Source organism: Penicillium hordei (genome assembly GCF_028827395.1).
Source record: "Penicillium hordei strain IBT 12815 chromosome Unknown utg000001l_segment0_segment0, whole genome shotgun sequence".
In the NCBI taxonomy this organism is placed as follows: Eukaryota; Fungi; Ascomycota; class Eurotiomycetes; order Eurotiales; family Aspergillaceae; genus Penicillium; species Penicillium hordei.
In genome coordinates this window covers 2,013,627-2,038,459 of record NW_026623142.1, presented here as the reverse complement: position 1 = coordinate 2,038,459, position 24,833 = coordinate 2,013,627, and the positions used below count along the sequence as shown (strand labels likewise).

The 24,833-nt window shown below is 48.2% G+C and overlaps 13 protein-coding genes across 13 annotated transcripts; 7 read left to right on the top strand and 6 right to left on the bottom strand.

The window, feature by feature from the left end:
• Nucleotides 1-688: 688 nt before the first annotated feature.
• Nucleotides 689-2,077, bottom strand: N7537_000766 (uncharacterized protein; the record flags this gene model as incomplete). The annotated part of the gene is made up of 3 exons (XM_056891824.1): nt 689-1,370; nt 1,579-1,936; nt 2,017-2,077. The coding sequence occupies 3 exons, from the start codon at nt 2,075-2,077 to the stop codon at nt 689-691; spliced, it is 1,101 nt and encodes a 366-aa protein (XP_056756819.1).
• A 604-nt stretch (nt 2,078-2,681) lies between these two features.
• N7537_000765 (GIY-YIG nuclease family protein) lies at nt 2,682-3,827 on the bottom strand (the record flags this gene model as incomplete). Its single annotated transcript, XM_056891823.1, has 1 exon — nt 2,682-3,827. The coding sequence occupies one exon, from the start codon at nt 3,825-3,827 to the stop codon at nt 2,682-2,684; it is 1,146 nt and encodes a 381-aa protein (XP_056756818.1).
• Nucleotides 3,828-4,843: 1,016 nt separating this feature from the next.
• On the bottom strand, nt 4,844-6,491 carry N7537_000764 (glycoside hydrolase family 71 protein; the record flags this gene model as incomplete). The annotated part of the gene is made up of 4 exons (XM_056891822.1): nt 4,844-5,420; nt 5,480-5,705; nt 5,761-6,289; nt 6,354-6,491. The coding sequence occupies 4 exons, from the start codon at nt 6,489-6,491 to the stop codon at nt 4,844-4,846; spliced, it is 1,470 nt and encodes a 489-aa protein (XP_056756817.1).
• A 990-nt stretch (nt 6,492-7,481) lies between these two features.
• Nucleotides 7,482-8,699, bottom strand: N7537_000763 (protein MEMO1; the record flags this gene model as incomplete). The annotated part of the gene is made up of 3 exons (XM_056891821.1): nt 7,482-8,361; nt 8,413-8,481; nt 8,545-8,699. 3 exons carry the CDS (start codon nt 8,697-8,699, stop codon nt 7,482-7,484), a joined length of 1,104 nt encoding a protein of 367 aa, XP_056756816.1.
• Nucleotides 8,700-9,535: 836 nt separating this feature from the next.
• Nucleotides 9,536-10,183, top strand: N7537_000762 (uncharacterized protein; the record flags this gene model as incomplete). Its single annotated transcript, XM_056891820.1, has 2 exons — nt 9,536-9,695; nt 9,768-10,183. 2 exons carry the CDS (start codon nt 9,536-9,538, stop codon nt 10,181-10,183), a joined length of 576 nt encoding a protein of 191 aa, XP_056756815.1.
• Nucleotides 10,184-10,980: 797 nt separating this feature from the next.
• Nucleotides 10,981-11,375, top strand: N7537_000761 (LSM domain-containing protein; the record flags this gene model as incomplete). The annotated part of the gene is made up of 2 exons (XM_056891819.1): nt 10,981-11,091; nt 11,175-11,375. The coding sequence occupies 2 exons, from the start codon at nt 10,981-10,983 to the stop codon at nt 11,373-11,375; spliced, it is 312 nt and encodes a 103-aa protein (XP_056756814.1).
• A 160-nt stretch (nt 11,376-11,535) lies between these two features.
• N7537_000760 (uncharacterized protein) lies at nt 11,536-11,757 on the top strand (the record flags this gene model as incomplete). The annotated part of the gene is made up of 1 exon (XM_056891818.1): nt 11,536-11,757. The coding sequence occupies one exon, from the start codon at nt 11,536-11,538 to the stop codon at nt 11,755-11,757; it is 222 nt and encodes a 73-aa protein (XP_056756813.1).
• Nucleotides 11,758-13,688: 1,931 nt separating this feature from the next.
• On the top strand, nt 13,689-15,415 carry phzA (putative serine/threonine protein phosphatase; the record flags this gene model as incomplete). Its single annotated transcript, XM_056891817.1, has 3 exons — nt 13,689-15,047; nt 15,100-15,252; nt 15,386-15,415. 3 exons carry the CDS (start codon nt 13,689-13,691, stop codon nt 15,413-15,415), a joined length of 1,542 nt encoding a protein of 513 aa, XP_056756812.1.
• Nucleotides 15,416-16,578: 1,163 nt separating this feature from the next.
• N7537_000758 (alternative oxidase) lies at nt 16,579-17,557 on the bottom strand (the record flags this gene model as incomplete). Its single annotated transcript, XM_056891816.1, has 3 exons — nt 16,579-17,086; nt 17,154-17,431; nt 17,543-17,557. The coding sequence occupies 3 exons, from the start codon at nt 17,555-17,557 to the stop codon at nt 16,579-16,581; spliced, it is 801 nt and encodes a 266-aa protein (XP_056756811.1).
• Nucleotides 17,558-19,240: 1,683 nt separating this feature from the next.
• N7537_000757 (uncharacterized protein) lies at nt 19,241-19,546 on the top strand (the record flags this gene model as incomplete). The annotated part of the gene is made up of 1 exon (XM_056891815.1): nt 19,241-19,546. The coding sequence occupies one exon, from the start codon at nt 19,241-19,243 to the stop codon at nt 19,544-19,546; it is 306 nt and encodes a 101-aa protein (XP_056756810.1).
• A 52-nt stretch (nt 19,547-19,598) lies between these two features.
• N7537_000756 (proline dehydrogenase family protein) lies at nt 19,599-20,689 on the top strand (the record flags this gene model as incomplete). Its single annotated transcript, XM_056891814.1, has 2 exons — nt 19,599-19,825; nt 19,879-20,689. 2 exons carry the CDS (start codon nt 19,599-19,601, stop codon nt 20,687-20,689), a joined length of 1,038 nt encoding a protein of 345 aa, XP_056756809.1.
• A 1,273-nt stretch (nt 20,690-21,962) lies between these two features.
• N7537_000755 (sugar porter family MFS transporter) lies at nt 21,963-23,634 on the top strand (the record flags this gene model as incomplete). The annotated part of the gene is made up of 3 exons (XM_056891813.1): nt 21,963-22,161; nt 22,222-22,404; nt 22,469-23,634. The coding sequence occupies 3 exons, from the start codon at nt 21,963-21,965 to the stop codon at nt 23,632-23,634; spliced, it is 1,548 nt and encodes a 515-aa protein (XP_056756808.1).
• Nucleotides 23,635-23,800: 166 nt separating this feature from the next.
• On the bottom strand, nt 23,801-24,697 carry N7537_000754 (uncharacterized protein; the record flags this gene model as incomplete). Its single annotated transcript, XM_056891812.1, has 2 exons — nt 23,801-24,518; nt 24,570-24,697. 2 exons carry the CDS (start codon nt 24,695-24,697, stop codon nt 23,801-23,803), a joined length of 846 nt encoding a protein of 281 aa, XP_056756807.1.
• Nucleotides 24,698-24,833: the final 136 nt, after the last annotated feature.

The following is a 24,833-nucleotide window of genomic DNA, read 5'->3' as shown; positions in this document are numbered from 1 at the left end:
CCCGCGCTCTCCCTAGCGCCTCTGGTGGACCCGAACAGAGTTTTTGCCCCTGGCGACATCACACATCATCACACATACAATAATCCTGTTAACTCTCCCCCGTACTCCATAGGGGATGTCATTGTACGTACAATGTACATACTATGTACCTGGAATGGAGAAATCAGACCTGATATCATCTTGATTCTACACTATTCCTGCTTCGTATAAGGCGAAACACGTGTTATATTTATAGAATGTACTAGTCTTTATAGGCTCCTCTCAGTGGGTCCAGGGTCTCACTTGGAATGTCCAGGGTGGAGAGTATAGGGGATAAGAAAAAGTCGAGAATTTTAATTATGTATGTACTTTGGATGTTGTATGTAGCAAGGAGTAGCATTGATGTTATTATCACGTCGGGATTACGGAATATACATACCTGGGACGTACAGAAATAAGTAGAGGCCCGAGTATATATCGACGATACTCCGATCCTAATATGTAGATCTGCAACGGTGTCCTTCAACATACTCCGAAGTGATACCGAAACATTGCAACACCAAAAAACAAGGAGAAAGTGACCACCTTATGTTGTAAAACATAGATCGTCTATCAACCAGACGATCATTGCAACATGCAAAAAAAAAAAAAAAATTAATCACGCCATTGCGGATCTTGAATGAGCATACTCTGTACTCTGGTATCTCTCTCACACCGCTGATATCCAGCAGTCGATGCCCCTCCGCCGAAGATCCACCCCTATACGATCCAATTCATGCAAATAATAACACTGACCTTGAAGTCTCAACTCCCAGCTCCCCCGAGACCCAGAAGCCACAGCCGTAGCCGTAGCCGTAGTTGCAGCAGTCGAATTGTAAACCCCAACAGAAGAAAACGAAGAATCAGATCCCAAACTCTTACAAGAGTCCTCATCCGAACTGAACCCATCACTAACCCCAAGCTCCACATCTACATCCACATCCACATCCACATCATCTTTCTTGCCACCACTATCCCGATCCCAACCCCTTCTCAACCCAGACCCAGACCTTACAACAACCCCGCTCAAAGGCCCCAAAAACCCCGCCAATTTCTCAACAGGCTCGCTGAACCAATTGCTCTCAAGCACGAGCACGAATGACCGCAAGGACCGCAGCTGCGAGACCGCCCGGCACGTCTCTGTCCACTGTGGCCGCCCGGCCGAAACGTACACCGCGCGCACGGAGTCTTTGCTCGGGAGCCAGTGGCCTGGGAAGGACCAGCGTAGCTCGATCGTGCGGATGCGGTCGCGGTGGGAGGGTGGGATTGTTGGGAGGAAATATGGGAGGGTCCAGGGGTTACTGAATTCCAGGGTTGGGAGGGTGTAGAGGAGGGGGATTGATTCGTGGTATCTGGGATTTTTTGTTGTATTAGTATTGGGAGTCGGGGATTGTGGGTTTGGATGTGTCGTGTAGTTCTTTTCTCTGAGAATGAGAAGAGGTAGAAGTAAAAGGTTTGTGGATGTACATCGTACAATGAACATGAACATCGTATGCACATGTGTTACAGTAGAAGTATAGGGGCAGAGGTGTAAGGAAAGGATAAATGATTCAACCATACATCTGCCGACAAGTCAACGCCAGACCCAGTAGCTTAACCTTATTCCAGCGGAGGAGATCGGCCTCTTTGGCCGGCTGGGAAATGCCCGTGCCATGGCAGATCTCACATAAATGGCTGTTCTGTGTGTGGCGTGTGTGGCGTTTTGGCGATGAAGACCCAGGCACGAGCGCACAGGGACACACCACGTGTCCGAGTCGCTGCTTGTTGCATTGGATTATGTGGATTCTTTGGTCGGCCAGGACGAATTCCCAGATCATTAACCGAAGCTCCGGTGATAGCCGGGTGAGGAGTCGGCTTTGGGGTTGAGGTGAGGGGATTGCTATTGTTTGGTGGCGGGGGAGAGAGGGGGGTTTGTTGCCTGTTTTTAAAGTCTGTTAGATTTGTATACCCAAGAAATAAAAGAAAGAGGAAAATAAGCAAAAGAAGTTATTTACTTACTCTGGTACCGCTGGAGCAGCACATCCTCCCATGAGAAGACCCCTTGTTTCATACGGGCCATTGTTGATAATTACTCTGTTCGTCCCCGCTAAAATCGAAAATAAAGAGACATTGACATTGACAGCGAGATCGGTCCATAAATAGTGTCACAAGATCTGCAACTACACCTGATGACCCTATCGGGCACGATACGTTCCCGCCAATCCGAACGGGCAGCGCCAAGTGGTCTGGTTCAGGACTGGCGTAAAGAGTCGGTGAGGGTAAAGATAAAGGGCTACGGAATATAGGTTGAGGTATTTATGTGGCTAGATGTTTCTGGTATATCAGAGTTCAAAAAAAGATAAGGAAATGCGGAAGATAATAACTCGGGCTATTTGTAGATCGTTTTTTTAGCCGAATCTTGATCTATACTCCATAGGTCCACTCTATCTTCTCTAAACTCAATTTCATTCAACAGTAGCAACTAGCTTATAAACATTCATTGAAACCATTCCCCTTTCAAGTTCTAACTTGTATTGCTTAGATACCTCTATATAGTATCTTCTGCCGGCTGAGGTTTTCCCATCTAGGCTACCGCTTTTATAAGGACTTTCAGGGCCAGGCTCAAAACATACTATGAAAACACGCGAAAAATAAATAAACAAATAAATCAACAAATGCAAGACTTACCCCACACAAGCAGCAGCAAGACGAGCAGAAAGATTTGAGACGGGGCTTGAGTGGTCCGCCTCGCTATAGCTAGGACGGGGAGCGCTCTCGGAGTTCTCTTCGGAAAGTTCTTGGATAATCCTTATATCAGACTTGGAAGGGTCAGGCTTAGAAGGTGACGCTTCCTGTGATGGGGCCACATCTGATCGTCGAGGTGTACTCTTTTTTGGAGTCGGCGTTGGGGGCTTGAAATCCATAGCAGGAGATGGTAACGCAACGGTCCTGGACTTGAAACGACCATTCTCGTCGTAGGGTCTCTTCTCGGCTTTGGTGAATTTCACCCATTTGTTGAAACTTTTTACCAGCTTTTCTTGTTTGACTTGGAGCCATTCCTTATGACTCCTATCGCATCGTTTGCATTTTTCTTTGAGTTTGTAATGCTTCAGGGAGAATTCGGCGATGATAAGTTGCTCAATGCGATGGGCATAGGATATGTATTCTTTCTTCAATACGCAAAACTCTTCATAGCACCGTTTGTGGTTGCTAAAACGCGCCTCGAGGTCTATGGTGTGTCCGACTTTGAACATTTTTGGTTCTCGGGGGTGAGAGATGAGATAGATGAACCCATCTTTTTTGTCGTGTTCTGTGAGGGGCTTGAGCAATTCACGAGTCACATTAAGCTGCACATCGTATTTGTCAATAGGTGCTTGCTTGGAATTGCAGAGTTCGAACTCTGTTGCTGGCGGTGGAGTAGAATTGATTGAGTCTTCCTCCAAGGACTCGAAAAGATAGGGCTGCATCTTGCAACGCAGTTGGTGTCTCTTTTCATCGTTGTACAGCTCCTTTAACCACTGGCTCTTTGCGTCGTCGGAATTTTGGCGGTGCCGACGTCGGCAAAGGCATCTGTCGATCAATTCCGTGAGGACCTCATCGAATACACCATCTTTGTCATGAAACTTGCGGTCAGGTTCGTTAAGGATGGCAAATAATTGCCTAAAATATCCTTTCACAGATTCAAGGTTGGCTCCTGCAATTTTGTTGGAGCAGGGGTCCGCGCCGTCTTTGAGCTGGACACATCTGAGTATCGGTCCATATGCTATCTCCAGTAAGCTTGAGAGATGAATGAACACGTTGGCCGGTGACTCCATAGCAGATTGCATCATCCTAACAGTATACGAGAGGCGAGAGCGAAAATTAATCAGGAGTACCTTGGAAGTTCAGTGTGAAATAAAACCCAGGACACTCTTAACCGACCTGGGGAGGGGCTGTTTAACCCCAAGATCAAAGGCCTTGAGAGTCCATATGGCCCCCTCTTTTTAGCCCATCTAATTGAGCTAGTTCCTAGTCCGGGCCTACTCTCCATAATGCATCGGATAATGGGCAATCGGCGTAGGCAGCGTTGAACTGTTAAATTACTTTCCTATTCTTGCCTTGGCCGACAGGGGGTTATCCGGGCGTTCCTGAGATGATCTCACGCCAGACGGAGATGATTGGAGAATCTCGCGTGAAATTAGGGACTTTTGCGATTTGGAGGACCGTGACAGAGAACCGCGTGCATTAGTGTTGACGGGGATACGCAGCCATTCCATCAAAGCTCCGTTCCTCGAGGTCGAGGTCGAGTGTTAGGCTGACCCAAGCCACACCCCCCGATGGCGCAGTAAGTTCAAAGGCATACTCCGTACAACATACGAAGTAGCTTGCAAAGATGTAAGAAGATTGATGCCTGCAAGGCGGATGGAAGTCAGGGGCTGTGTGTGCTAGGTACCGACATTGGACGAGAACGATGTTTGGGGGCCAAAAATTCAAGTCACTGGGATGGTGGAATTGCCCCTGTATCTATTTAGCGCAATGCTTGCATCTTCAAACGATACTCCGTACCTCGCTAGGTTGTAGCCGGTAGCCGATAACTTTGCGTAAATTAAATACTCAACAATGAGATAATAATACATGATTTAAAGAAGAAGGACGGTAAAATAAAATACCATTGCTAGCGTGGCTAGTGGGTTGTGTCTTATTGATTGATGTTCTATAGGTAATCTCACACTCGGATCAAGTGAGCCAACCAAGGTACTCACTTGACACTGTGTAATCTGTACATAGGTCGCAGACCTCAAGCAATAACCAACTGAACCTCCAGAGCCAGGGAACAGCCGTGGCAGGTATCATGCCCCACCCGATACTAATGACCCAGAGTGTTAATCTGGGGCGTCACCATCAACCCTTCCGTCAGCATACTCAACCCAGCCGGCTGTAACTGGTCAATAGTGTCCTCCGCTGACAGAGTGCCCACATAAGCATTGAAGTTGTAAATGCCGCAGACGCACGTGTCGACAACATCCTTCAAGCTGGTCCCGGACAAAGCCTTAACCGTCTGGAAGCCGCGGGTGACCTTGAAACTCTGCGCGCCCACGCCCATCGGCACCGAGTGTGACCAGATCCCTGGAGGCGCGATCCAAGTCTCAGTCTTATCACCAGACTGCACCTTCACCACCGCGGGCAACTTCAGCATCGTGACGACAAACACCTCGTCTTTCATTGTGTCAGCGCCGTCCGGACGGCCGCGGAAGAAGTTGCCGTTGTCGTTGTTGCTACTGCCTCGCATTGTATTGTCGGTTGCGTCGCAGTCGACGCTCTTCATAGTTGGCCGGTACCAGTAAACTAGCTTTTCTTCCTTTATGAATCTGATGGGAAGTCTCGACTCTGCTTTGTAGGCGGCGATGAAAGGCTTTGCCATGTCAAGCCAGCCGTTGTGGGGCCTGTTTTTCTGTTAGTTGGTGTCTCTGTTAATTTGCTAGGGCAGGTCATCTGTACTTACATGTCCATCGCCCACTTCGAGGCACCGTCGTCTGTGTGTGGTGACGATAACGGGCCGATATAGTGCGACTCGCCATAGTCATTCCAGGTAATGATCTCCACAAAGCGAGGACTGAGACGGAGGATCTCATTCCATCGGTCATACCAGAGGAGGTCGGAAGGGAACACCCAGTTCTTGCTGTAAGAGACCTCGGGGCCGTAATGGGTCGAGAACCAAGGCGAGACAGCTATTTATCAATTAGCAAATATGCACAGAATAACAAACTTGCTTCGGCTACTCACGCGCAATGTATGCTTTTCCCTGAAGAGCATCCATATAAGTCTTATCGCTGTCTGCAACAGTGACATTATGCTCAGCAGTCGGAGCCTTGTTATTTCCATCATTGTCCCAACCCATCCAGTTCAGAGCGCCATCGATCTTATCGAAATCGCTCTGGCCGGGTTGGAAATTCGGTGCAAAGAAGATCTCTCTGCCAGCAGCAGATCTGATCGCATCAACATCGACGCCGTTGCCCGAAAAGGACGATACAAAGACCTTCCCGTCGACCATGAGCTGCGCGGGATGATTCGCATACTGCGCGATCTTGGCGCCGACTTCACTGGCCTGGCTGGCCTGCCACCAGTTGAAGTCGAAGGAGATAAACACTTTCATGCCATTGTTGGCGGCAGATTCATAGGCATAGTTCAGTTGAGTGTCGCCGTAAGAGTCGGTGCCAATATTCAACGCAAAGGCGTCAATACCGGCATCTTTGGCACGTTTCATATCATTGTCATAGTCAGAGGCGGTGTCGCGGTTGCTGACGATGCCCATCTAGATACTGTTAGTGGTTTTCATGTTGAGGGGTTAGAAAATACAATAGAAATGTGTAAATTACCATAAAATGACAGAAAACTAATTTGTTTCCGACGTTTTCATCGGTAGAAGACATTCTGGTAACGTAGTCGACTGGAGTCGGGAGAGCGAATGTGAAAGAAAATAGGCCAACCAGGGCCACGAAGAAGAAGAAGAACATGGTCTTTAAGCGGTGAAGAATCCAAGAACCAGCCAAGGAATATCTCCACTAAGCGAAGTTGGAATATGAATATAAAAGGAATGAAAGATCCAGCTTAATGAGTGACTGGACGGGTGAGAAATGAAAGATTGTATAAAGGTAGGACATGAGACTGGAGTTAAAGAAGTATTATATACATTGAGCGCTTTGTTTTACAATTTCCACATTGTCTACACCCAGGTCCACTCTTTGTATGTATGTAGGGACAATAGATCAATCAGACAAGGAAGCCCTAGAGTGGGCTGCTGCCTTTCAAGAAAAAGTACATGTAATCTTGTTAATGGTCCGACTGTAGTGCCTGTCAGACAAGGGTCCTCGGCGCTTCCAAAGATTCCGACGGGACCAGAAAGCCGAAAGATGCCTCTCTGTGGTCTGGTTAGTTGAAATATAATTGAACCTAGGGTAGAGGCTGACAGGGTAAGGTATCTAATATCCCCGTAGGGCTGCCGGATTGGTCGAAAGAACGCCTCCATCAGCCCAGCGGCTAATTTCAGGAGGTGTTTCACGTTTGACATTTGGGGATAACAAGGAATATCTTGATTAGCGTTCGGAGATATTCCGACAGATCTCATCTGAAATATCATATACAATTTAAGAGATCAGGGGCTCATTTAAGCCTTGGATGCACCAGGTGGTGTATCCCCAAGTGCAACCATCGACCATGGGGTGCTTCGGCGTCAATATGTTGCAACACCAGACCTAGAACTTGGAAAAGAATCTTTCATATCATCGTCATAGTCATAAAGACGTTATTCAATCTAAGATCTGCTTTGTGTCCACACTGGTGATTTAAATGAGCGCTACGGAGCACAGTCCATCACGTTCATGGCTCCGGGTGGACATGCAATCTTAAATGTTATATTAAACAAGCCATAACTAGTTACCTAGCTAATTTTTAGTTCAGGTACTCATGACTCGTTGATTCTAGTCTTACCTTAGCGATGGACTATCTTAAAGCACAGAAAATGCAGAGACATAGCTCACCGAGCTGTCGTCAATCTCCTGTACATCCGAGCTACGCTCGTACCGCAGGAAGTAAAAGCGTCCTTCCTGGTCGGCTGCTTGACTTGCCGTGACAATTTCCAGGGCTGCCATGATTACGCCGATCGGATGACGCCCGCATACTGTGTTACCCGTGCGTTCAATAATATTGAGGAAAGACTTTGCAGATCCCGTCGTGATGGCAGCCATGGTAGCCATGTCAAATGCTGAGATACTCTCGTGAATGGCAGGTTCACGGCTTGAGATGCGATCGCGTTGCCGCAAGGAGTGACCAGCTGAGACCAGTTCAAGAGCCTGATCAACGCTGCTTGCATCCATTCCGGGCTGCGGAAGTATATCACCAGACAATGGGAGTTGTGGCCCTGGCCTGGGGGCCTGTGGGGCATAGTATGTGTAGCGGAATCGGAGGCCCCAGTGGCAGAAATCCGAACTTATCACAAAGGCGTTTTCCGGGTCCGCTAGATAGGGGGCTAGGAGGGCCCCAAATGCCTGCTCTGTCGAGGCCGAGGTATTTCCGACCATGATTGGGACTAGAGGTGGGTATTCAGAGGCTGGAGAATCTGGATATTGGAGTTGGAGCAAGCGATGGATGTAGGGAAGGTGCATCTCGATGCTGTGCTCGTCTTCATCAACCGAACGTGACATGGTCGTGAAGCTAATCTTTGTCCCGTTTAATTTGGTTGCCTGGGTTTCGAGAAGCTGGGTAATCAGCTCGGTGTCTAGTGGGAGGGGTTCATCGGATAGAGGGGTACGGTAGGAAGTTAGGGTTGGAAGAGCCAGTGTTGTGAGCGAGACATGGTGTGATGGTCCCAGAATAAAGATTCGCTTCCTATTTATGAAGTTAGAACAGTCTCATAAAAGAAGCGGGAGATAAGCTTACGCTTTGGAGAGATCCAGCGCCTTGTATGCGTAGGCTGCGCAAGGCCCCGAGTATGCATAACCCGCATGTCTGGTTGATTAGTACGCTTGGTTCTGGATAACATCGTATGTATGATGAGGGTCTCAGACATACGGTGCAATGATCACTCTGGCTCCTGGAGTTGGCAGCGAGCCGACCTTCTCCATCGTATCTGGCACCTGCGCCAGCCAACCATCCAGCTGACGGGCCAGTGTGCGGGCACTATCTGAGTACCATGATCCAGAGTGAGAGGCCTGTCGAGATGGCATGGTAGAGTTTGAAGTAATTGATTGTTGTCAGGGTAGAATGTGAGAATGTGGTTCTGCCCTACAAGCTGAAGCTCTCTAATTGAGGAGAAGTGGGGGAGCGGGGGATCCCGAACGCCCAAGCTGGCGCGCCGATAGGAAGATATTGGAAGATATTGGTATTCCAAGGTTGACTAGACTGGATATATGTGTTTGGATAATACAGCGAAAGCTTTGTAGTAAATATGTATTCCGTATAGGAGTTCTAGTCAATATCACATTGTGAATTTCCATATCTGAACATCATTTGCAACCGTGAAAGTACCTATATGTACCTATACCAAGATACAGCACTGGCAGACAAAGTTAAAGGATCAATTAGATACATAAGCCCGAGTGGCTGTTTATAAAAACGCCAAAAGAAAAAGTTATGAAAAGTCTGTTTGTACAGATCCCTGCATACATACGTTGTTTGAAGTAGTGTAGTCCTGGATACCGGAAATAATGATCGCGACTAGGGACAGTGACGTGATTGAAGCAACGGCATTGCTATCTCTAGGTCTGATATATTATTGAGAGTAGAAATAGCCTGTCTCACCTAGAAAGAGTCCATGATGTGGAAAGTTGTTATCTGAGCATCGGAGTTTGTACCTATATTACCCGTTTGGGCTTAGCCTGACGGAATGCAACGCGAAGATCGGAAATGACGCGCTGAGCCAATTGTGTTCGCATCACCCAGTCCTCGTTTCAATTCCTCAAACCTATCTTCTCTTGTCATTACCGCCCCCGTGAGACTTGTTATCGATTACCTCTATATACCTTCTACCCATCTACCTTGCTGTACACACCAAGCTCTTAAAATGACCCTCAAGCGGAAAGCTTCATTCACAGCTCTCCCGACTAGTCAATCAGATCCGGCCCCCAGTGAATGGGGCATGGTGATCGATGGGAGCACACATCTCCACAGTCGGACACGAAAGCGCTTCAGAGACGATCGTCCTAGTGACCAAGTGATTTACCGTAAGAGCCTTGCCTCGCCCTTGTGGCACTCCCTTGATCGTGTCAACGTTCAACATTGCTGACACCTGACAGAAAACACCCTACGATGGATCTTCTCCGCCCAAAAGCAGCAAGAGCCTACACAAGCCACCGATATAGATACAATGGACTCAGAGCCAACTCTCGAAACACCAGAAGACATCGACCCTCGTCAACAAACATTACACCGATTCTTCCAACAAAAACCCCAGCAATCATCGTCTTTCCGACCATCGCGCTCAGCACTTGCACCTCGTGCCAATGAGACTGCGCTCGCTCAGGAGGACCTCCTGCGTCGCCAGGCGTTTAATCAAATGAGCCCCGGAGACAGCTCGAGCGAAAGCAACAGCCCCGGATCCAATCAGATGGGTGCTGATGTGGACATGGATATGGACATGGAAAGCAGAAATGGCGGTGATGGGTTGGACCAGGCGCCCAAGAACTGGGTAGGAGGAATGGCCTGGATGTAGTTTGGTTGCACGGGTCCTTCATCATCGTGCGCGGGTGTTTATACCAGGAAAGGTTATCATTACCTTTCCATCTATTTCGTGATACCTATTGGGTTAGTTGGGCACGGTGTTACTGGCTAATTTTATTGCTTTGCTTTTCTTCCTTTCTCGAAAGGAACCAAGTGATTCTTTTCGGTCTTTGGCGTCAATGGAAGCCTAGGAATACTTGAAAGACTAGAGACTTTACCTTTTGATAAGCATACATGGCGAGATTTATGGCTTAATTCGAGGCTCCAGTGATTTCTGGCTTCATTTGCAGTCCTGGGTAAGGGTGTCATTATTTGATCCAACCATAGGTAACTATATTGGAGGTATCGTGATCGCTTGTCCGGAATAGTAACCAACTAGTTCGATATAACAACTTGCGTATGCATAAATATACATTTAGAGTAAGACTAATAGTAGATACTATATTTTAAATATATTGACTCTTCGTTTAAGACACTCTGTAGCTCTTTCTAAGTTGTAGATTTTAGTGGCTGTTATGCCATTTGCCTAATATGGCCTCAGGCACCAACAGAGTTGTTTGTCCACCCGACGTTCGACGTTCGTCCCTCCTTCAATTGAACCACAAGGCCAGGGGAATCCCAAACCGCAAGAGAACTTACGAACTTACTTAACTTTGCCAACCCCCGAATAATCCGACTCTGTCCTTCCTCCTGCGTCGGAATCCTTTTTAGCTCAGCTGCCCTCAGACTTCAACTCCCCCGCACATTGGAGGCCTTTTGGCTGCTGACACGAACAACGCACCAACCACAATGGATCACGATCAGTCTGTTCAGTACTTGGAGGGCCTGTTGGGTCGCACACTGCGGATCCATACCACGGATACTCGGATGTTTGTTGGGCTTTTCAAGTGTACCGATGCGGTAAGCAGTCACCTATGAACTACGTGCTATGGTATTTGAAATAGCAAATATCGAATGGTACTAATAAAAAAATTCCTCGATAGGACCGAAATATCATCCTCGCCAACTCTTTTGAATATCGTATGCCCACCACATCTGCCGTACAAGCCGCCGCAGAGGAGAAGCAGTCGCGGGGAGAAGGGTCGGAAGCAAAGAGCACAACTGTTAAAGTGAACATGACACATCGGTTGATCGGCCTCATTGTCATCCCAGGACGTCACATTACGAAAATAGAGCTGGAGTAAGCGAGTATGCCTTAATCTGGTTCCAACTCGGGTTCGTGTCCACGAGACCCATTTTCCCACCTGGGGGATCGTTCTTTATTCTATTATCGAATGATAACCCTGGCTCTACTGCCCCCACAATACCAAGCAACATGGCACCTATTGCACCCACCCACGCGATATGCCGCAGGAGAAGACCGGTTTCAGCCCTGCGCCCACCATTACCCTGGTCCCTGCTTTCCCGCCAGGACGAGAGTTGGGCGTGGGCTTGCCAAGAGGAGGCTTGCTTGCAGCGGCACTCGCTGCTCTATCAACGTGGCAGCGGGATCATGGCAGCTGCATCGCGGTGTCGCAGCATCTAAGGTGGCTTGACCTGCCGGTCTACAGTCAAGTTATCGGATAGGAAGATTGGTTGGGGCAGGCGTTTTTGGTCAATAAGGGGTGAATGGAGGGGCAAAAAGGCGGTGTCTCCGCCACAGGTATTCCTTGGCATGCAGCGTGGTTGCTTTTGTGCAGAACCAAGACTATCTGTGGCTCGTGTCCGCTTCCGCTGCGATCTGATCATGGGGCAGGGTGTGTTGTTTCTGAACGGACGCTACTATTATCTAGCCGCCTTCTACTGTCGGAAGTGTTTGCAGGAGGCTTACCCTCTACCACGCAGCAACATATAAATTTGTGATGTATCATTTTGCTTCCAAACGTGGTGTCGAGACCTTGGGTCAGTGAGTGCTGCACTTTTATCTCTATCACTTCCGATAGGAGATAAGGCCCCGGTGGCGGGGTCCAAGCTCCGGATAGATTCTCTTGCGAATAGCTGGGTAGAATCGGAAAAAGATTCTTAGTGTCCGACTGGCTCTGCAAATTCATTTGTGATGGCCTCTTCAGGTGGCCCGGATTCAAATTGGAATGTAAATGCATGTACATTGCAGGGAGAAGAGCTCCGCTTATCGAGCGCTAATAGTGGGGGTTCAAAAAGGACGCCTAAAAAGACAGCTATGAAAGACCAAAGGATTTATGTGGAGCATGGAAAAATGAGAAGGATACTGTTCGGATATTGGGCAGAAAGCCAGGGCTCTACAAGATCAAAAACCAAAAAAGAAAAAAAAGAAGGTATTTCCAAAATTTGTGCGGTATGAAGCTGTAAAGAGAAAGATATACAGACTTATAAGGGACTTCGGATCTATGTGTATTGGTTTGGTTGGCTCAAAAAGAAAAACAAATCAAATCCAAAAAAAAAGGAAAAAGAAAAGAAGAAAAGAAGACTAACCTTTTGTTCAAAGCTGATGGATAATGAATCTATCTTCAATATAAATATAAGAGTCTAGACTCTCTATCTTCCCTCAATCAGGTAACTTAGACTCTTCCAAAGTTGGACAAGGTTCTTGGTATAGCTCGGACCGAGAGATAGTCCGGCTGACATAATCCACCCACCCCGATCGAGACCGGGCCCAAGAAACGGAAACCACAAAACAGCCACTTTGTACCCGCGAAGTACCATTTTGCTGTACTAGCGGTGGCGGAGTACTTTTGCCTACATCTGACCTTTCTAGCCTTGACTCTCTCTCTTCAACTTTCCTCTTCCCCTCCCTTTTCTGGTTTTCATCCTTGCAGGGACATTTCACCCTCTTGTTGTGATATACCCCTACGGTTCTTCTTGAGGTAAATGGTACCCCCGGTGTGTCTGCCTGCGGCCTAATCTTGTGGAATACCATTCGTTCAAACCCCCGTACATAATGACGCATTCCTCTCTACCCGCAAACCCACCATTCCCAGTCCCTCTCCATTAAAGGACCTCCCTTGCGTCTTTTCTTTTTTTCTTTTTCCCTTTCTCACCAATACCTCCACATGCCACCTGGGTTTATGCGGAGTCAGCCCTGCAATCCCACACCTGCATTGTCTCGTGCAAGTGGCTAACTTTCTGTAGAGCTTCCTAAGTCTCTCACCTCGGAGCTTCCGCCTTTTTATCTTTAGCTCCTCACCATTCGAAACCCCCTCCACCTACATCAATCACAAAACCTCTGTCCCGCTACCTAGATCCTCACTCTGACCTCGCTACCTCGCCCGTTTGTCTCGTAACTGTGCTCAACACCTTGCACTTGGCTCCGCCCGTGTGTTCCTTAAGGTCCCAACCAGGTGGATTAGTGATAATCAGTCCTCGCACAAATCACTGCGCATTCTTTGCAGAGTTTCACCCAAGCTTTTTGTAATATTGCAGAAGCTCGGGCCAAGACATTCCAGCAACACAACAGGGGTTTCTCGGCATAATAGTTTGGACTTCTATCGTTCGTGCGATCTTCTGAACTCAAGCTTGGCACTTGCCCGAACCTTCTAGTGATGGGTCAGTCGCATTCCAAGGGCAACGCTTCGGGCGACGCTCTTCAGTCCTACCCTTCATTTTCCAAGTCCGACACCAAAGAGTCTCTCCGCTCCTTCCGCGGCTCGATCCGATCGAAAATCCCTGGTGCTCGCAGCTCCGATAGCCCTCGGGGTTCCACCACTGCTCTCTCCCGGACTGAGAGCCAAACCGACAAATCCGATGCTGGATCCCTCAAGTCTGTCGGAAGTCGCCCTGGCTCCAATGCCGGCCTCCCCCAGTCGCCTGGCTCCGAGGGCGCTTCGCGACCCGGCTCCCCCCAACCCCCACCGTCCCCCTCGCTTTCCACCAGCCTGCAACGAGGCCACAAGGATGTGAATGCGATGAAGCAGAGCGGCGAGGTCGACCATGTGTCAGATGGCCCTCCCTCTGGTGGCCCCCCGTCCGGGGCCACCGCGGTCGCCGGTGAATCAATTCTGATGAAGCGAGAGAACCAACTGAATCCCATTTTGGACTTCATCTTGAACGCTCCACTTGAGACTTCGGGATCCCCTGGGATGGGTATGGGCGCTTTGAAATCGATTGATTTGGACGACATGATTTCGCGACTCCTAGACGCTGGTTATTCTAGCAAGGTTACCAAAACAGTCTGCCTGAAGAACGCGGAGATTACCGCCATCTGTACCGCTGCTCGCGAGCTCTTCCTGTCACAGCCTGCTCTGCTGGAGCTGTCAGCCCCCGTCAAGATTGTTGGCGACGTTCACGGCCAATATACTGACCTTATTCGACTCTTCGAGATGTGTGGATTCCCTCCCGCTTCTAACTACCTTTTCCTGGGTGACTACGTCGACCGAGGCAAGCAGAGTCTGGAGACGATCCTTCTGCTGATGTGCTATAAGCTGAAGTACCCTGAGAACTTCTTCCTACTTCGAGGAAACCATGAGTGTGCCAACGTTACCCGTGTTTATGGGTTCTATGATGAGTGTAAGCGTCGTTGTAACATCAAGGTCTGGAAGACCTTCATCGATACTTTCAATTGTCTCCCTATTGCTGCGACTGTGGCCGGCAAAATCTTCTGTGTCCATGGTGGCCTCTCTCCTAGTCTTTCGCATATGGATGACATTCGCGGCATCGCCCGTCCCACTGACGTGCCGGACTATGGTCTATTGAACGATCTCCTGTGGAGTGACCCAGCAGACATGGAGGAAGATTGGGAACCTAACGAGCGTGGTGTTAGCTACTGCTTCGGAAAGAAGGTTATCATGGACTTTTTGCAGCGTCATGACTTCGACCTGGTTTGCCGTGCTCACATGGTAGTTGAAGATGGGTATGAGTTCTACCAGGATCGTATTCTGGTGACAGTGTTTTCTGCACCCAACGTAAGTTGCCTTCTTTTGTGTTTCACATCGACTCATACTGATCTTTTCATAGTATTGCGGCGAGTTCGATAACTGGGGCGCTATCATGTCAGTCTCCGGCGAACTTCTTTGCAGCTTCGAACTTCTCAAACCTTTGGACTCGACCGCCCTGAAGAACCACATTAAGAAGGGCCGAAACAAGCGCAACAGCATGTTGAATAGTCCTGTAAGGAACCCCCTCTTGGATTCTCCCCCATGTGATCGTTGCTGCATCGTGCAACACTGCCGATCTTTCTGCTTCCAAATTATGCACATACTGCACCCCGTATCTTCTTGAACAAATCGCTAACCAATTCCAGCCTGCGGCGGTATCGGCGCAAAGTTATTAGGCCCCACCGATTGTTCTACATTTGAAATTGATATCATTTTCTGCGATCCGTCATTGCTGTCGTGGTCTCGATTACTTTCACAGTCATTGACCGGCAATGAACACGACTTTCACCAAACTAGCAGCGTGGTAGCCTATCCCTTGTTTGATAATGGCTGATCACTGAAAACGCTCTGCCACCACGGCTCGCACCAATTTCCGGACCCAATCTCCCCGGTATGGATGCCCAAAATAAGGCTTGGCGCAGAACTGAACCGGATTCCTCTGACCGGTCCGCATATCGGGGCCTGCTAAGGCACCGTAGCATGCGTAGACCCGCAGATCCCAAATTTGCAGTCAATGGAAAGACATGCTTGAAAAAAGGCACGTGGAATCTCTATAGGCCACTCTATTGTCGCCTATCTCGGTTCCAGCTCACAATGCAGACGCGCCCAGACCCACGGCATTTTTCTTCGGCCCCTAAGAATCACAGCTATGTATCTCTACATGGCTTGGGTTATCAGGCCTCTTGTTTCTGGTGTGGCATTCTCCTGCATGTACTTACAATATCTCTACTCTTTTATCCCAAACAAATGGTATTACTTGGGCATCATTTTACTTTCTTCCTTGTTTCTATATATCTAGGACCCTGGACTGTCCTATTATATCTTAAAACGCGTAGCATCTTAGTTTCTCTGGGGTATTTCTCAGACCGTTGTAACGTTTCTTACATTGTCTAGCGAAGCTGTGTAGTTGGCTAGACTCTTTGGGTGAATCGAACCCACACCGCTACATACTAAATGCCCTCGTAACTTGACCAAAAGCCAGCTAAACAGACCGGAATGGTTTGCTGGTTCCCAGAAAGAACTCTCTACAACTAACGCTGACCAGTTGCATGTCTAGGCCTCAATCAGGACCACCTCCCGACAAGCCTCGGCAGCTCACCCGCCTTGTATCGAACACCTTATGCATATGCAGTGCCATTCGCAAACGTTGGGCTTGATTCAAACTCGTAGATAATGAAATATTTACTAATGATATCTAGTAACTTAGGCAAGTGTGTCGACATGCTCAACATCGAGTAATATGGCAGAGCTCTAGTAATTGCTTTTTCATGACTAACCCTATTTCAAGACAGACCAGTCATGAAGATCAGACAAACAACAACCGGGATAGGTGCCTCAATCAAGTTTCCTTCCGACCATTCCCCTCCAGCTGGCGCAGCCCACCAGCCGAACTCGCAACAGATTGAACCTGAACCCTAACCCTCGCCGCAAAAGGATTGGGATCCGTATTCTGATCCAAATTTCCCAAAGCATGGTTGACATCACGATGTTTCGCCTCATCAGCACGAACATACAGCAATAGTGAATGCATACAGCGTTGTCCCTCCGGCATCTGCCAATACTTAATTGCCATCTCGGGAGCCTGCAAGTCCTCCCATCCAGGCAGATACCCATTCTCGAGGTCAAGGATTGCCTTTGAGTATGTAATCACAGCTTCTTCTTCTAGATATCCCACAAAGCGATGACAGATCTGCGGCGAGATCAGATATGCGAGGGAGAATCCGCTGAAGAATACCCACTGCGCGCCCAGGACCATGAATCGCATTGTTGGGCCTGGCTCGGCGAGCTTGAGGAATGTTAGGAGGTGCATTCGTTCGTTGTAGGCTTCTTCGAGGAGGGTTTCTATCCTTTATTGGGTGGGATGTTAGATGTCTTTCCCATGTAGAAAGAGGAGGATAGTTGGTATTCACTCACCATCCGTTGTCTCTCCTCATTCGCCGGATGCTTTTGAGATGTCGGAGCATCCCTGCTACCATTCCTGGAACGCCGGCTACGCTTTCGAGGAAGACGAATCTCGTGATCCATTTCTCCTCGGTCATAAGGTGGGATTTAGAGTGCGCTTTTGTGTTTGTTGGTCGTGTGTGATATCCGGAGACAACATCCATACCCCAGCGCAAGAGGCGCACGGTTCCGAGTGCTGCTCTATCTTGCCAGGTGTGTGCTTTGCGGTGCGCGGTTCGGACGGCGAGGATCTGTTCTTTTGTGTATCTGGGAGAAAGGTGATATATGTCAGATCCAAATATTTTTTGTTGTAAGGGATAGGGAAGGAAAGGTTTCCAATGAGGCGCTTTAATTGAACATACACCGGATGGGTCCATGATGACTTTTGGCCAACTTGGGTGCTTGTTGTATGATTTCTCCTAGTCGGCATCAAGACAGAGAGCCTGGTATACCTGCTTGGCTGGGTATATGATATAGTGCCTGTCCTGAACATTGCGTTGTGCTGAAGACGGGTGTGCACAAGAGAAAAACGAGGTATACTTGTTTGGAGCTTCATGACCAACAAATAAAAAGGTAGAACGAGATATATATACAAGCCAGCTGCAATGTTTTGATTTTGGAATTGAGTAGTCAAAGTCCGACAGCATTGTCCGTCTTTTATGCTATAGATGTTCTGTTTCCTACAATGCAGAACACAGACTATGACTCAACCAACAACAATTGTTGAGGATCTTGTGTTCTGCAATATACAGTGTATGATAGGTAATAGCTTCATCAGCTCCGCGAGATCAAATTAAAGATGGCTATGCAAGGAGAAGATCGCGTCTTGTTGAACCCTAATCTCCCGATTTCATCCGACACAGAGAAGACCTCGGGTGAAGAAGCTCTAGATGCTTTTTCGTGACTCATTGCAAGTTAAATGTTGACGAAGAGACAATTATATAGCATAGACTAATGAATTTGTATAAAAAGGGGTTGTGGACTAGTGATCTTGAGTTTTGTAGTGCGCGTACGTAGGCTGCCATCGGATTATTTTAGACTCAAAGTGGTTAGAAATCGAAGATCAGGGATATTGAAGAAGAAAATAAGAGTTGTATATATGTATCTATATAATATATATTCTGGGAATGAATGGATCTTTCTGGTAAGTGTAATAGTTGAACACTGGCTACCTTCAGTATGGCTAATTAGGGACGGTTGGAAACATGTCTTCGTCGTTTGTCTTTTGGCCATATAAAAAAATCCACATTAGAAGAAATGAAGTGTATACGATGACTCGAACATTTTTATTTATCAGAAGGAAAAATTCGCACTTGGTATGATGATCTATTTGGTTATTATGCTAGAGTCTGACTGGAAATGAGATTTAAGAAATGCTCGAACAACACCAGTCATGACCAAGTACTTTGCCGCGGTTTGTTAAAGAAAATATTGCAATTTAGTGGTACTCTAGGCTCTATTCTATATTTTCTATCTTGTATATCTCGCGTGGTAGTATTTCTCGATGAGATATAGCATAGTTCCAAAACGGATTTGATGAAGATTGACATAAACCTTCCTGTTATGCCTGAAAAATATCAATAACCCACCCACGTAATAACATGAAACTATCTGTTAACAATGACAACGCACACTTCAGTCTATCTTTGTGTCAGTTGATAAAGACCCAAATAGGCGCTGTCGGTAGGCATACCGTTGATGACATAGACGAGTAACCCCGCCACCGGCGAGTCTCCCGTGCAGACATTCTACGAACCGAATTATCTGGATCACCAATAGGACCAGTCCTTCGAATAGGCTCTCCGGGTTGTATTACTGTTTGCGGAGATACTGACCAGCACGAGGGACCATCACCCCGCATGGTGGGTTTCATCATTTATCAAAGGCACCGGGCGCCTGCCCGAGACGGTATCTGGTTCTATTCGAGGGGGAACAACAATGAAGGATAAAGAAGCTGGTTCCTTCGCCTAATTCCATATGATCAGAAGTCGGAATTCATAACATCATCCAAAAGAAATGGGTCCTGTATTTCCCGGGAAGCCTCTAACGGCTCTTGCGCGATGCACTCGGCCAACGAGCAATGTGAATACATCAATTTCACTACGCTTTACCTCAACACTACAAGCACACGCACACGCACAAACACAAGTGAAGACTGCTCCAAGCCCCACACTACCACCGCTCTCTGCTTTACCGGCGCGAGTCTTGCTCAGATCTCTGCTAGTCTCTACGATATCGTCGAAGAGATTCCTCCTCATCCCTGCGCTTTCGTTGATGTCTTTCCTCTCCAAACCCAACAGAATCTGGCTATTCGACGTGGATCGGAATCCGCTACTGCATGGAATACTAAAGAAAACGTTCTATAATCAATTCTGTGCTGGAGAGAATGGCGCAGAATGCAGATCCACCATCCGCGAAATGAAGGACATGGGCTTTCGCGGTATGATTTTGACATACGCTGCCGAGACTGTGTTTGATCATAGTACTCAAGCTCAGCAGGGAAAGGGCATTGCTGCTTTGAAAAACGAGCAAGGGGATGTGTCTGTTGATGCTGCGGTCTACCAATGTCCCAGCATCGAAGCTTGGCGGGAAGGGACAGTTGAGACCATCTACATGACGGAGGCAGAAGATTACCTCGCAGTCAAGTAAGTTGCTCGGAACCCACCCATTCATGGAATAACAACTGACCATTCATAAGGTTGACAGGAGCTGGCGTCAGCGTCACTGAGGCTTTCGCCGCTGGAGAGTTGCCTCCACAGCAAATGATGGATGCCTTGCATGAGATCTGCACCAAGGCCAAAGACAGAAAGGTTCGCATCCTCGTCGACGCCGAGTCTCAGCATTTCCAAAAGGGCATTGCACGGGTTGCCGTGGAACTTATGCGTACATACAATCGGGATGGTTATGCCACCATCTACAATACATACCAGGCCTACCTCAAGAGCACACCAGCGACACTAGCCAACCATCTCGCTGTGGCTCAGGAAGATGGATTCACTCTCGGTCTCAAGCTAGTGAGAGGCGCATACATGTCTACGGATGAACGGTCCCTGATCCACGACACGAAGGAAGACACCGACAACGCATATAATACGATTGCCCAGGGGGCACTGAGAAAGAATATCGGGGAATTCGGAGATAGGGGTACCGGCGAATTCCCCTCAGTGAATCTATTTTTGGCAAGTCATAACAAGAAAAGTGTGGTTGATGCCCACGAGCTCCATAAGCATCGTGTTATGTCCGGCTTGCCCACCGTGCCTGTGCGCTTTGCCCAGCTCCATGGTATGTCTGATGAGGTTAGCTTTTCCCTGCTTCAGATGAATGATGGCGATGGAACACCGGAAGTTTATAAATGTTCCACTTGGGGGGGTATGGGTGAATGTCTGGCCTATCTTCTTCGTCGGGCAATTGAGAATCGCGATGCGGTTCTGCGCACAGATAATGAGTATCGGGCGTTGAAGACGGAGGTTTTCCGCAGAGTGAAGTCGGTGTTTTCTCCATCTTTATAGCGTACCCAATGAAATATGACTTTATGATCCATGTGTTGCACTGAATTCTACCTTCAATTTCTTTCATATACTAGGCCCACGGGTTATATTAGACCTGTATAGTGTAGAGGGATTAAGTTGTCTGAGACCACTTGGCTGGCGGCGGAAGCCGCAAGGGGCTGACTGGTCTTCACTTTCACTGAAGAAGCTACGAGCTAACGAGTCACTTTCATTTTCGGCGATTACAACACATTTCAGAAGGATTGATCATGCATTATTTGATTATGCACATCTTCCGGAGTAATGGCAACGTTTGATGTATCTCAGTTTAGGTAAAGATCTGCATCTTGTCGGTGATTCCGATGATGTCGAGGGCAGTATTATTATCATAAGCATTGAAGTTTAATTTGAAATCGGGCCGGCTGCCTGGAATAGAGGAAGCAGTGAGAATTTAGGAAACTTGGTCCGGTGATCATTAATTTTCTTTATCATTGCAGGTAACACATCGCCCTGGAGCTCACCGCAATGATGACGTGTTGATGCTAGGGAGGCCAAGAATTGTATGTTTCACGGAGACATCAATGGCATTCGAACTGAACCAGTGCGCAACTTGCGTCATATAGACCATCAAAAATGTCCAGTGGTGGGGACAGTGATGTATGAGATGAGAGATATTCCACCAGTTGGAAAGGGGCTATGTCACATATGCCGGACACCGCTATACTTCCAAGGTCGTCGCCTCAAGTTCAAGGTCCGCACGATACCCCACGTAAGAGTTAAGGGGGAAAAGTGGATATGAGGCATTAACGGAGGATGGCCATATCGTCAAATCAACATGGATGGTGGCTTATATAGCCAATGAATTAGAAAGTAATCATGGAGTTTTGCCGAGTACCCGATTTCGGGAGTAGGTACCATACATATTCCAAGATTGCGCATGAGCTACGCCTAGCGCCGCAGCGTACCAGACTTTAAGAAAGTCTAAGCTCCACTCAGCATCGAATCCGGGGAGCCGGTTGGCCCGCTCGGTGGACCTACGAAGCTTGGTAAGCTTGTCCTAGTCTACAGTAGCAGGTGGATAGCCCCAACCTTAGGTACTCTCCTTCAGTCTGGGGCCCCTCACTTTGGGATTTAGTACGAATTTAGTACGTGGGGGGATTACCCGGGGACATCGGGGTATTATGGGGGATTTTTAATAATGTCTCTCTCCTTGAAATCGTGCGAGAGCTGAAGTTTTTAAACTGCGATAAAAGACTTCTCAACACCCGCAGTACAAGCTTATAGACGGAACGCTATGGCCCCTACTAAGCTCAGAGGCAAGTCCTTGAGCCTCGTCATTGGTATCGTTGGCGCTGTCGGGTTCATATTACAGGGTTACGATCAGGCAGTTGCGAATGGACTCTTGACATTGGGCTCTTTCATCGCTGTCTTCCCTCAAATCGATACCGTGAATACCAGCGGCAGTGAGAAATCTCACAACTCTACAATTCAAGGTATCTACTTGAATGAATCGGTTGTTAGAAGTTAACGAGAGCAATGTTGACCACTACAAGGCACAACGGTCGCTATCTATGAAGTTGGATGCGCAATAGGTGCAGGCTCCTGCGCCTTTCTAGGTGACAGACTTGGTCGTCGCAAGACCATTTTCCTTGCCGGTTGTGTAGCCTTAATTGGCATTGCCATTCAAGCAAGTCCCTTCTCGCTCGGTCAACTTATCGCTGGCAGAGTCATTACTGGTAAAGTCCCAACCTATCATGCCACAAGTTGCAAGAAGCTAACCAGTACTTTGTAACCGAACAGGTCTCGGTGTCGGTGGCTTCACCGCCACAATCCCAATGTACGTCTCCGAGTCATCTGGAGCAGAAGCCCGTGGACGAATGGTGCTGTTGGAGGGATGGTTTGCAATCGGCGGCGTTGCTCTTGCAACATGGTTGGAATTCGGACTCTACTATGTCAGCGACAACTCTGTCAGCTGGCGGTTCCCCATTGCATTCCAGGGCCTCTTTGCTTTCGTTGTTGTAGGGTGTATTATGCTCCTGCCCGAGTCTCCCCGCTGGCTTGCACGTGTCGGACGTCTCGAGGAGGCAGGTGAAGTGCTAGCCCGCATGGAAGATGTGTCAGTCGACTCCGAGCATGTCCTACAGGAGCTGGAAATTATCCGACAGTCGCTTTTCATTGACGACAATACCGAATCGGCAGGCTCCTCTTCGCCATTTGCTCTCACGAAGAACCGCCACCTACACCGTACAGTTATTGCGGTTGGTGTGAACATTATTGCGCAGATGACCGGTGTCAACATCATCACTTTCTATTCTGATACTATCTTCGAGTCGGACCTGGGTTATTCAGGTACACTCTCACGAATCATCACCGGATGTCTGCAAATCTGGCAATTTATGGCTGCAGGCGTGGCCGTTCTACTCATTGATCGTGTCGGACGTCGTCCATTGCTCATTGCTGCCGCTGCCGGTATGACCGTTGCCCAGGCCTGCCTGGCCGGGCTATCAAGCGACCTTGGAAGTAAGTCTGCAGCTGGCGCTTCACTATTGTTCTACTTCGTGGCGCTTTTCTGCTTCCCTATTGGACTGTTCCTTGTCCCATTCATGTACGCCGCAGAGATCGCACCGCTGCGCACTCGTGCTAAGGTCACTGCTATGTCAGCTGCGGCAAACTGGCTCTTCAACTTCGTGCTGGCAGAGGTGAGCCCGGTCGGGTTCGCTACTATCCACTGGCGGTACTACATTGTCTATGCATGCATTAGCGCCTTTGCTTGCACGTGTTTCTACTTCTTCTGTCCTGAGACTAAGGGCCGTACACTGGAGGAGATCGATGATATCTTTGTTCAGTCGAAGTCTGTCTTTGATACTGTTCGAATCGCACAGGAGATGCCTTACCAGACGGAGATTCTGGCGCACGTTGATGATACCGAGAAGGGCATGGAGGCGACCCAGGTGGAGAATGCTTGAAAACGATATGAAGAAGATTGTGATGATGTGATGTTTATCAGTGTTTAGATGGAAGCTTGTGATAACTAGATTATAGATTACACCTCTAGGTTAGTTCCATTGAGTCCATTTATCCCAGTCATTTTTACACAGTATGAATATACAGTTAGATAATAAATTGATTTGCTCAACCCGATACTTTGCCATGAAAAGCAGAGCGCAACTCTATATTCGTCAAGCACCCAATTCCAAACGCAGGAATAATACGGACACATCGCAAAAAGGTCGACGAGGGAAGATATTGCTGCGAATGCTTCAATCTTTCCAAGAAGGGCACAGTATATTGCCGTGTATACATATCCAACGCCAACAAATGTAGTGGAGTAGCAACCAGCTGAGTCAGGACGGGCACGGTCAACTGGGTGATGACCGGCTTTGCGTGGGGATGAGTCGCCAAGCGGTCGGGGATTGCATCCGACAACCACGGGGCCAACGTAAATGATCCAAAGATAGTGACACCGTCTCTTACAAGGAAGATAGCAGCTGCAGTTCGTGCCAATGACTTGTTTTGGAGGGGGACAGAGATTGGAGTGTTCGATATCTTGGCATCGGGACCCCTGCCGGTGCCGTATTCCTGCGCAAATCGGATGTCCTTCCACAGCGCTAGCGGCACGTTAGCCATCATAGTCGTGGCAAATGTGATCGTCCCCGCGGCGGTTATCTCAAGCTTGCGACCGATTGTGTCGGTCACATTTGCGACAGAATATGTTGCCGCGTAAAGGGCCCAGACAATACCAAAGGGTCGTTGGAAGACAAACAGACCTGGTTGCCGGAGGGCCCCGAGCGCATGCCGACGAAGTCCGCGGAGAATGGGTTGTTTGAAGGCAGCTTGCTCGACAAGCGATCTAAAAACCTGTTAGCGCGGAATAATCGCGTTTGGAAGTGTTAAGACGAACCTGTCGATAATTGCTACCGCGGGTGTTACTAGGGATGCCGAGGCTGCTGCTGCGGCGAGATCGCCGGCCAGCTGTCCTAGTTCAGGACTGCCCCAGCGGACTTCATTTGATTGAGCTTCTTGTTGCATAGTGATAATTTGAAGTACATAGTTCCACGTCTCATGCTTATCTATTTCGAAAATATGGATAGGAGTACACTACCTAATCCAGCCTGATACGAGCACCGGGAGGCCTCCCGATGCTGCAGATACTCGAACAGCAGCT